Source organism: Triturus cristatus, chromosome 4_2 (genome assembly GCF_964204655.1).
Source record: "Triturus cristatus chromosome 4_2, aTriCri1.1, whole genome shotgun sequence".
Taxonomy (NCBI): Eukaryota; Metazoa; Chordata; class Amphibia; order Caudata; family Salamandridae; genus Triturus; species Triturus cristatus.
This window is the reverse complement of record NC_140586.1, coordinates 343132773-343144983: the sequence shown is the minus strand read 5'-3', so window position 1 is coordinate 343144983 and position 12211 is coordinate 343132773. Positions and strand designations below refer to the sequence as shown.

Here is a 12211-nt window from a genome sequence, read left to right as displayed (position 1 = left end):
ACGACCCGTGTCCGTCAGCGCTTGTTCGCATCGTACTCAGGCGCTCGGAGCCCCGGAGCACGAGTCAGTTAGAAAGCCCTCCGGATCCGAGTCGGACGGAGCCTTCTCTCAGCAAGATCAGAATCGGCCCCTAAGTGTTTTGATCTTCCACTAATCAGAGAGCCCATTTAAGAGTTTTTGTATGGAGAACATGAGGGAACCAATGAAGCATTTCTGTTATACAATAATATGAACACATCAGACAGGGCATTAAATATAAATAAGCAAGATCCATTGGGACTAAGGGCCTGATTTATATCTTTGGTCCACCTGGTCCACCTGCCCCATTTTAATGCAAGTAGACCAGTGTTTGATGTTGCCGGAGACTACTCCAGCTTCGCCGTAGTCAAACTTCTCCGATGGCCTGACGGAGTAAGGGGTTGTCAGATGTTTGGCTATATGTTTGCCTGCCTAATTCAGATGGATGGACATATAGCCATCTTTTAACTCCAGTCACTGCTAAGAAAAGTCTAACGGTAAGGGACACTGAAAAGTGCTCAATGCGCCCCTCGCAATTTGACACAAATCAAATGGCAAATATGTCATTGTTTTTTGGGCATGTTTTTTTTTGTTTTTTTGTTTTTAATAAAAACAACTTTGTAAGTTTGCCAGATGATGCTGCATTGTTGACAGAGCCATCAAACTTACAATGCATTGACAAGAACTGCTGTAACAACCGTCCCTACCAATGCTAGAAATGTCTGCTTGGACATTCTTAAATCTGGCGGGCAGTACCTCTGTCAGGGCAATGAAGTAATTTACTCCGTCGCCCTGGCCCACCAGAACTTTTTTTAATCAGGCCCTAGATAACTTTTGAAAACCCTACCAATCAAAGAATTTAGAATGTATTCCTCAGAAGACTCTTGGCAGTCTCCCAGAGTACTGCAATTTATATATGCCTCGCAAAATTAGGACTTGATTACATTTCAGATCACATTAAACCCCATCCGCTCCTTCTTTGGCTGTCTGTTTGGATTTAGGCAGTAGTCAGTTTTAATCCTAGAGTATTGTCGGATTATATGAAAGTAGACAAGGCAATGAAGATACCGTGGCTACCCTACACAAAAACATTAGCTACAAGCTGAATATTTCAGAATTGTTTAGCAATTCAGAGGCCTTCTTGCAAACAAACATTAAAGGCCAGGGTTCTGTCCTAGTGTGGAAATAATAGGGTCAGCAACGAAAGCGTCAAACACACAGCATCGCTCTATAAGCCTTTAAAATGTAGTCCAGGTATTCAATTGTATCTTTTGTGCATCTCTAATAACCACCATAGAGCGCTACTGACTAGATTGAGATTGAAAACACTGCATTCTATGGTTGCATTCACTGAAACTGTTTCATATATCACTAGCCTGTCAATGTGCCCGGTCCATTCTTTCTCCTGCCAGACTACACTCCATTTTATGTTCTTTAGTAAATTTTATATAAATATTACAAACGTTTTGTATTACCATTTTGGAGGGAATCAAACTTGAGACATTGTAGGGAAGCCATGCTTTATGTACATTCACTGCCTTCATTCCATATTTACCTGGTGGTAGCTAATTATATCCAGTGTGCAATTATATGGAGGAAGAATCCGGGATAACCTATTGTTTGTCAGCCGGTTGTACTTATTGCACAATAATTCTGATTTTTTTTATTTTTATTTGTGAGATTTTATATATTTGCCTATGGAACGGCTTTTTATTGTCTTTTTGAAAACACTTCATGTAGAATGTTTGTATTATGTTTTAAATCTTTGCCTGGTTCTTTTAAGGCTTAAATATGGCTGACTCAATAATAATTGATGATGAGTGTTGAGAAGAAACTATGACTCAGGAAACTTATTTACTGAAACTGATTAGTGACGACTACATATGGGGCATTATCCTGTGAGATGAAGGGAAAGCAGCTACAGTTGCGCTATGTTATATTGATTTAATATAGCCTTATAGCCCGCCGTAGCATGCTATACCGGCTATTAAAGGCCCGCTTTCGCGAAGGCATATTTTAAAAACATTTCAGACCCTTCTGCTGGATAAAGGGAAACAGCTACACCCTTGTGTACCCAACTATCAGAGAGATTGGTCACCTTTTTGCTACTTCCTAATAACTGGAACTTTGAGCAGGTGACACTTGTGGCAGCGCATGTCGCATGGTGACTATACCAGTGGAATTTGATAAGCAGGAATGGAGAGACTTCAATGTGGACTATGCATATACAACCTTAAAAATGATTCTCTGATCTTTATATAGGTAAACAGTGCCACTGCTTGAGGAATACCGAGCTTGAGACACAGTTATATATGTGCTCAAGCTGAGCTAACTCTTTCAAGTCTTAAGAGTACTTGCTAAAGCGAAACAAGAAGTTCTGTGCTACTTTTGGTGCACACAGCGAAAAGTTCTTCACCAACACCTGGTGCCAAGTGACTGTGAACCTGGTTCTACAAGTTGCCTAATTTGCACTATTTGGTGTAGAGCTGTTTCTGTAATTGCTGTTTTAAAATTCAGCTTGGGAAACCTGTAGCGCCGACGCTGGACGTCGGATAGAACCTGTACTCGGAGCTCTGGATAAAGCAATGAATCACTCACCTACACCCTAGAGAGGAAAGCTGTGGAAGGGCTTCTGTTACCAGAGCACCTAGAGGAAATATCCGGCCCCAGGAGGAGGCTTTAACAAAGAGATGGGTGAGTGAAGTGCTCTGGATGTGGCTACAAGAGTAAGGAACAGCTATGTACACACACCAGGTTTTTTGTTGATTACCTCTTGCTCCCTGCACAGTCTTATGAAAAATGTCTCACTTAACGAAGTCAATTGATGTCATAACTGGTAGCAACAACCAACAGCTATCCGTATGAACTGCTGGATTCCCAACAGGTGTTTCTAAGCTCTGCTAATTCCCCAGCAGTTGTTAATAAGAACTGCTGATTCCCCAACTGCTATTTCTAAGCATTGTCGAATTCCCAACAGCTATTCCTAAACACTGCTGAATCCCCAGCAGCTATTCCTAAGCATTGTTGATTTCCCAGCAGTTATTTGTAAGCAGAGCTGATACCCCAACCACTATTCCTCAGCACTGCTGACTCCCCAGCAGCCGTTGGTAAGCACTGCTGAATTTCCAGCAGTTATTGGTAAGCACTGCTGAATCTCCAGCAGCTAATCCTGAGCACTGTTGATTTCCCAGCAGTTATTTGTAAGCACAGCTGAAGTGTTGCCGAATTCTCAGCAGCTATTCTGCTGATTCCCCAATAGACATTGGTAAGCACTATTGATTCCCTGTTGCTATTTCCTACTGGTTAATCACATGCTCGCATAGGAACCGCTTTGCATAGCACCAGCTGTGTATGCAACTGATATGCTGAACACCACCAAAAGTCCAGGGACCCTGGTCCTCAGGAGTTGGGAAAGTGGTCACTGGTATACTTTGTCATGGAAGTACCCATCCCATTGCAGAATAGTGCAGTGCCTGGTTCCCTGTTTTGATAACCATTGGTAAATGCCACCGCTATAATATTGGCAACATGACAGGTAGTACTGCATAGAAAAAATAGGGTCAAGTGGTAACATAAACTTTGCTATCGACTGCCCACAACTCACAGGTAGCGACCACTGGGGAGAGGACACACTGTTGAATTGGCTAGCTGGTGCTCTATGTGTTTGCCAAGTATCTTTCATTCATGATACAACCAGCTCTGACACATCAAAACGTTAACCACTTTTTCAACTTTACATGAAAGATTGTATCTTTATGCAATTTTTGTATGAATCAATATGAATTACCTCATGAAAAGAGTGATCCAGCCTTGATGCACATGCCCCAGAAGGGCCATCTTATACTAGGGCTCAAAGTTGTAGTATATTGTAAACAAGGACCCAACACTGTTGATTACTGCATAGTGGAGACTCACACACAACATGTCATACAGAGCAACTCCACCCTGCTGTACATCAATCGAAAGACAGAACAGTGCCACACAATGCACAGAGATGTTAAACAAAAATATTCTGCTTTGCTCATATTGGCCAAACGCTGCTTTATATTGCACACAAGAGTCCACGGCTGCTGTATATTGCATAGATGGCCACACACAGCCACGTGAATGAGCCACCCACTGTTGTACAACACATATAGGGACAGGTCTCTGCCACATATTGCATAAAAGGACCCAAACCTGATAGATATCACTCAAAGTTGCAAGAAAATACCTCATATTGCGCATAGGGATCCACCAAAGCTGCATGGTGCACACAGCGGCTTAACAGTCAACAACATACCAACGACAGGCCCAACAACACCGAGAAGACTCCAGGACTGATGTTCAATCAACAGAAAAGCTTAACATTCACATATTCCACAAAGGTGTCCAACAATACTGTGTACAGCACAAGGATATAGCCACTGACACATATTGCACAAAGTGCTTCACATTGCACAGAAAGACCCAAGGCTGTTGCATATTGCACAGAAATCCTAACATTGCTACTACAAATCAAAGGAGCTGAAAACTGCTGCATATTACAAGTGACTTTCCTTCACAATACAGAGAAGGGCCAACATTGAGTACATATTTCCCAGAGTTGTCTGACAACTCTTCATACTGCTCACTGTTTCCCACACAGCTGCATGCTGAATAGGAGCCTATTAATCAGAGAGACCCAACAATTTTCTGAGTTCCATAAAATGGCCTGCACTGGCACAGAACAGCACAACCAGGGTTACTATTAAACACAGGTACTCAAAGTGGCAGCATATTGCCCAGATTGGCTGAACACTGGTTAATATTCTGGAGAGTGTCCAACAATGCACTGTGTTACACAGAAAAGTCTAATAATACCACACTATGTACGCATGGAGAGCACAGATGCTGCACAGCACATAAGAGGCATTACATAGAGGAGTTAGTCACATGTTCACAATGCCCAGTTGGGCCTAAAACTGGTTCACAGGTTGCAAAAGAGTCCAGGATTGACACACCTAAGTAAAGATGGCCAGGCAACAATAAAACACACCACTCATAGAGGGGAAAGTCCATCTACAATGTAAAGCGTAAGCAGACGCATCCACAGAAGGAGGCAGTGAGGCTGGTTTTCCTTGTGGGCAAGGCTGCATTGTGACCCTGCAATGATAAGCCAATCTCACTTGATCTTGCTTCTCTATTTTGACTTCATGTCTCACATTCCTAAAGAGTACACATTTTTTGTTTCTTTACACCCTACCTTACCCACCTTTTTTCTGTCCATCTTTCCTGCTAATCCTCCTCTCTCTCCCCCATCATCGCTGTCCTTCTTTGTCCCCCCTATCTGTCTGTCTCTCTCTCTCTCTCTTTCTCTGTCTTCTCACAATCCACTACTTTTTCTATTGTATTCCCCTGCTAACCCTCAGACTTTCTTCTTCTTGTATCTTTTAGCTTTCTGTTTCCAGTCACCAGTACTCATTACCATCGCCTTGCTTTATCCTTTCCATCCATTCTCCCAGTGTTGTTTGGTCCTGCAGTCGTCAGTGAAGGATATGTGTGACTTCATTTAGAGAGACTCATGGATCTTTGGTTGTTCTTCCCACGTTCTTTTCCTACTGCTGTGCAATGCTTGGTCTGTCAGGGGAATTATAACTAACAACCCTTCTTATGCACAACTTAGCTATACCTGAAGCATTGCCATCCATGGTTCATCACAAAAAGGAAGGCTAGATCTGTTTGACACAAAACCACAAGAAAATATGAAACCGTCGGCAGTTGTCATTCTTTCATTTTCTCCATTGTGTGCAGCACACTCTTTTGGGCCATCTGACCATGGTTTTTGGGTCTGGGCATTTGCTTTAACTAGGCCTCCTCTGAGTGAGGCTCAACACATCGTTGTATATCTTGGAACGGATGAACCTTGGGTAGGAGTCCTTCTCCATGAGACTGCGCACTCGCACTTGGGCCTGGTCAAAGCAGGCAGTTGTTGGCTCATACAAGTTGCTCTTCGTCACCTCCCGGGTCTGGAAGTCAATATTTACCTGCAGCAGAAAGAAGAGTGGGCTTAAGTCAGAAAACAAGCAATAAGCCAAATAAAGAATAGAATGTTTACTTATATCCACATAGTTGTACATGCAACACATTGAAAATCGAGAATGACACAATTAGATAAGGCAATCTAAGAGCAAGAACCCAGTAAGAAATTATGGGAACCAGGTGTCTAGTGCTCCCTTGCTAAGTACGCCAGTGGCAATTTTGTCATAGGGTCTAAGGCAGCCCTTCGGCAAACATCTACTTCTCTCTATCCTCCCGTCATCACCAATTCGCACATTCAAGACGTTCCTCTAGAAACAGAAGTACTACAGGTACACAAAGAGATACCCACCCATACAGCTGACCTACTCAAAGAGGTAAACATGTTAGGGAACGCTGCACTTGAATACTCATGGTGGATTCAATTTTCATTTCAAACATTTTCATGGTCTTAATGTGGGAGTTTAGTGCGACAGGAGCTTTGGAGCTGAGCAGTAAGGAATGGATCATTTATAATTTCCTGGATCCTGGAAACCATTCCCACATTTAGGCTTATCATAGTACATGTTCTTACGATTTTTCCTTGTCCTTTGTCCATTGTAGACCTACGTTGCAGGAACTGCGACTGAAGCGCTGTTACTGGTCAATTCATTGTCTGTAACTTCCAAATTGGGTGGTGGTGATTTTGTGAATGGGAGAGTACTAATGCACATATGATTGGCAGTGTACACTCCTTATAAACCAGGCTGGGCCCGCTAATCCCATATCCATACTTACTGAAACCTATCAACGGTTGGGGGACCAAACTTCAGTTCACAGTTTCTAGCATCATATAGTGAAAAACCTCTCTTTGTTGGTGCATCTACTCATGATATTTTGAGTCACTAATGCTGGTGGGTGGGAAGTTAGGGTACTGATCTCAAAAGGAAGAAATTAGTCTACAGAACCTTGACCTTTCAAAGTGTCAGAGCCCTCAGAAAAAGTAGTGATACAGAAGTAGTAATTGGATTGATAATGGCCTTGGACAGCCACAGGGCAGCAATTGAGATTGGGGTGGCTAAAGCTGTGTGGACCATGCGCGATCTTTGTGTCAAAAGGTGACAAAAACAGTGATTGCATAAAAGCTAGAAAACCATGTGCCCAGTATGCCAGAGTACATGCTGCCTACTGGGAAGTGGAGAATATTTCAGCTCTGCTGAAAATTGCAGGCAGTAGGTGCTAGGAAGTCTGTAAGTGCTTGCCCTTGTAAAAGAGTTGATGGGAGATCATTTAGGCTGGACATGCTTTTTAGTCAGTCAACCTGTGTACACATGCATGGATCTCTGAGTACTTAGAATACAGGATCTCTAAGTGTGCATATGATTTTCAAGAAAATCATAAGCAATTCCAATTGTTTTTAGTCAGAAGCTGATTGCTAGTTCAGGTCTGAGTGTCTTTTAAAGCGAACAGTGACTGTCCATGTTCACATGTGCTCCGTCTTCAACTGGCAATCAGCTTCTGACTAAAAACATTATTAAAATGCTTCCCATTGTTTTTTAAACATATCTTTATTGATTCTATAAAAAAACACATCAGATACATTTGGGAAGGTATACAGTAAAGGTCCAGTAAGTATTATAGTTACTTGATGAAACTATAATCCTCGTAGAGGGACTACTTTATACACTTATTTATCTCAAAATGCTTATGGTTAAGGGCCAATGGGTCAGTGGATTTATGAATAGGTTCTGGGCCTTACGACACTTGGTAGGTCAAGAATTCAGCTGATGAAATCCTGCACAGGTCAATCGCCACATTGGTTGTTGCCGCCCCCACATGGAGCCATCACACTTTCAGCAGTAGCAGCCCGGTCATGGGCGATTGCAACTTCATCAGTTTCAGCCCAGCATGGGTTGATTATACCAGCAGCTGCAGCCCTGCAGGGGCTGATCACAGCACCAGCAGTTTCAACACCGCATGGGCCGAATACCAACATACAGTTAAGAGTCTTGACTGGGCATCAACAAACAAGTTGTCACGTATTTGAGGTTCCAAGCTAGAACAGTCAGGAGAGCCTTAAGGATCCTCTTTTATGCCCCCTCTTCAAGGTGCCCCATAAACACAGGGGATGTGTTGTGTAGAATCCGAAACATGACACTGACGCACTTCCAGGTACCTTGAATCCAAGTTTATTTTTCTTATGTGGCCAAGCCCCGTACTAGCGGTGTGTCCAACCTTCCTCTCGGTCTCTGTTCAACTGTCAAGACTCGTGTTGGAATGTTTGACACAAACACGCTAATACAAGAGCGTAATACAACGTTAGAGCACAACACATCCCCCTCCTTGTAAAATACATTTCTAGTATTAACAGAGAAAGTAGTACAGTAATTTGAGAATTACATAAACAAAATAAGAATAAGGTGAAAACATTGTAATAAAGTAATATAAGAAAACATACAGTTCCACCACTTATTGCAATAGGAAACAAAAAAAACCTACAAGGAGTAGGATTAATGATAATGAAACAATAAACAATATAGAGAGTCATTACAATTCCATTTCACAAAATCATGCAAATAGGAAGGTTTAACAATTCTCCTTCCAGATCTAGCGAACATATCTTTGTTGTTCATTTTAATGATGGAAGACGGAGTAACTCTAGTCTTAATATTAGGTGCCCCTAGCAAAACTCTATTTTTAGTGATACTCTTATGAGAACTATTAGACGATTCCATGTTAACAATCTCACTGTCAATTTGCTTCTTTTCACTTTCCAACGCTTCATTTAACCAATCAAACTTACTACTAACCGGTATACACCTGTACTCAGACTTCCTGTTGTTGGGTTTACCATTGCATAAAACCAATCTAATGGCATGCCAGACTTCACCATCACTTAGTAAGGCAGCGCTGCACAAAACATATTTTACTTACAAAAGATCCGAAAATCTGCTTTATCCTTTTCTTACCAGCATTCCTTTTTTTACTCTCACCAACTCGTCTACACAGAGCTGAACTATTGGACATTGTTATGATTCCTTTGATCACGCTATTAAAACGTTCAACACAACCATTACCCTCAGGATTGTACATGGATGTGGTTTTGTGGGAAATACCAAAATTCTTAGCACATTTCTTGAACTTAAATGACATGGATTGATCACCATTGTACTGATAAAGGTTTGGATAAACCTCTCTATGAAAAAGTTCTTCTAAGAATTCTACGTCCACTAAAGAGTCTGCTAAATCCACAATCTTTAACTCTGGCCATTTGGCAAAAAGGTCTACTACGACAATGGCATATTCAGGCCTTCCTACTGTATTCTGTACTGGTCCTTCCTATTTTTTCCCATGGTGACTCTGATGCTTCAATAGAATGTAAAGAAGGTTTTAAATTTACTTGGTTTTTATCTGAGTTGACACACTTTAAGCAATCTCTCACAAGTTTTTCTACAACTTTGTCCATCACTGGCCACCAGTATAAATGTTTCACTCTACTCTCAGTTTTAAATATGCCTAGATGGCCTTCAGGACACCAATTTATGATCCTTTCACGTAAAGAAATTGGTGGCACCAAATGTCCACCCCTGAACAGCAGATCATTTTCAACAGATAATTCATTCCTGACTTTCCAATACGCAGCTAAATACCCAGCTGTTTTTTTCTCCTGCCATCATTCTATGATCATATCCATGATTCTGCTCAAAATAACATCATATTTAGTCTCACTTAACCATGCTTCATTGTTCACTCCTGCTAGATCCTTGGTCCCTTATACTGCCACCCAACAATCATTCCACTCATCAGGAGGTTCACTAATAAGGTAAAGAAACTCTACTCAATCAGCAAATTTGTTTTGCACTCCTGGCAAATATTGTACTTCATAACGGAAACCTAGTAGATGCATAGATTACCTTGCACTCCTTGGTGAGACATTGTTGAGTCCCTGTGTTGTAAGTACTTTGCATTGTGCTTTGTGATCAGTTCAAAGAAGTAGTTTTGAACCCCAAACAAATTGCCAGAAATGGTGCAAACCCCCAAAACACCCTGGAGTTTCTCTTTCTAGAACAGAGTATTTTTCCTCTGGGGGTTAATACTCTTGATGCGAATGCCACCACACGTTCTTTACCTACTGCATCACTCTGGGACAACACTGCTCCAATCCCTTTTCCACTGGCATCAGTAGTTATATTTTCCTCGCACTTAGTATCTTGACCGTGAAGAAACAGTGCCTCACTAATGTCCTCTTTGATACACTCAAACGCTCAAACGCTGTTCGGCAATCTGGGAACCATACAAAAGAATTCCTGTTTTTCAATAGGGTTCATTTTGCATGAGAAAGTTTGCCTGAATTTAGACTTATATTCGGCTAATCCTACAAAAGCCCGCAGTCCTTCTTTGTTACTGGGTGGTGTGGCTTTTTTGATAATGATACCAGATCCTCTTTAGGTGGAATGGCATCACAACTGATTTCGTAACCCAAGTACATGACCTTCCTGTCCCCTATTGCACATTTAGCAGCTTCTGCTGTCAACCCATGATCTTCCAGAATTCCCAATACTTTCCTTAATGTCTTATCATATTCTTCTCTGTTTTCTCCCATTATTAAAATGCAATCCTGGAAGAAAGTCATATTACATACATTACACAATAATTTGTATATTGAATGCTGAAACAGCTGCCGAAGCTAGGCCAAAAGGACCCTTCTAAACTGATAACACCCAATCTGCATTATAAAAGCCATCAGGTGTTTAATATCTGGGTGTAATGATACATGGTGGTATGATGATGTTAGGTCGATTGTCGAAAAGTAGCTCATTCTTCTTGTTAAAGACAATAATTCATTTATACGTGGAAGAGGAAATTGATCAACAAATATGTTCTTATTGAGGTCTCTGAGGTCAACACACAATCTGATCTTGCCATTCAATTACCTGGCTACAACCAAGGGTGTGCCCTAGTCAGAAGATTTGACTTGTTTAATCATGCCACTACTTTCCAACCCGTTCAATTCTGTAATGACCTCTTCCCTAATTCCCAATGGAAAATTGTGGGCCTTGTGTATTTTGGGTACGGCATCTTGCTTTAATATAATTTTATGTGCAAACCCTTTAAACTCTCCTATGTTACCAATAAATTCCCTGACAAATTTATCTAAAAGGTTAGATTCATATTCCACGACAACCTCCGGATCCGGAATGTTGGGATCCAGAAGAATACCTAATTCGCCTTGATCCCACCATCCAAGGACAGAAGGACCGTGCCTGGACACATACATTTTAATTTGCATGTCTCCCTTTAAATTCAAATTTTAAATCATGAAACCTCAGCAATGTTATGGTTTCCCCTGTGAAAACTAAGGATTTGATGTCAGGTTGGGATAATTCCGTACCCAATTTACTTACAAATAGTTAATTTCATACTTGTTTGTTGACATTGCTAGATGAAGACCCAAAATTTGCCACACGTTTGACTCACAAGCCTCCTGCTACAACCTCACATAATGGTTTCTTTCTACATTGTCCCTCAATTTCTAAAGCCTCTTCATGTACATTTAGAACTTGTACATCTTCTTCTTCTAAAACACGCAGACACTCCTCCTCATTAGATTCTTCTTTACAAATTTAGATTTGCAACATACTTTTGTAAAATGTCCCTTGACTTTACAATTTGAACACCGTTGGTGCAATGCAGGACATCTTTAATCATGAACAAAATGGCTCGGACTAGCACAGTAATAGCATTTTCCTCTATTTCTTCCATATGTCGTTCTCCTCTAAAATCTTGCTTGCATCGTCCACCGGTCCTTCTGAAATTCGACTCTTTATTTTTGCTGGAGTCTTGCTCGGGTTTCTCTTCAGGTTTCTTTTTAATAGAAGATTTATTTACCACTCCTCTTACACTTTCCTCTTTGTTGGTAGCAATAACAGCCTTTGCACACCTAGAGATAAGTTCTGATTAGCTACAATTGTAACCATCTCTTTAAGCTTGGCATCACCTATAACCCTTAATCGGTCTTGAAGGTTAGGATTATTGCAAAGCATGATGACCTGATCCCTTACCAGGTCATCATTTAAATTGCCAAATTTATATGTAAGAGGCAATTTGTTTAGAGCTGAAATGTAATCCTCAATTGTTTCTTTTTCTCCCTCTTTTCTGTGGTAGAAATTATAGCGGTCAATTGCAGTGCATACAGTGGGCTAAAGATAGGTATTTA

The 12211-nt window shown here is 41.1% G+C and overlaps 2 protein-coding genes across 5 annotated transcripts in view; one reads left to right on the top strand and one right to left on the bottom strand.

Moving 5' to 3' along the window:
* The window catches only part of LOC146833845 (uncharacterized), a 170070-nt gene that overhangs the window by 25861 nt on the left and 131998 nt on the right, over positions 1-12211 (top strand). The gene's annotated exons all lie outside the window — the stretch shown is intronic.
* The window catches only part of RGS8 (regulator of G protein signaling 8), a 330667-nt gene continuing 322358 nt past the window's right edge, over positions 3903-12211 (bottom strand). Inside the window, exon 5 of the mRNA XM_085601743.1 lies at positions 3903-6023. Within this exon, the coding sequence (XP_085457869.1) occupies positions 5841-6023 (183 nt within the window). The 3' untranslated portion in view covers positions 3903-5840. The remainder of the gene's footprint in view (positions 6024-12211) is intronic.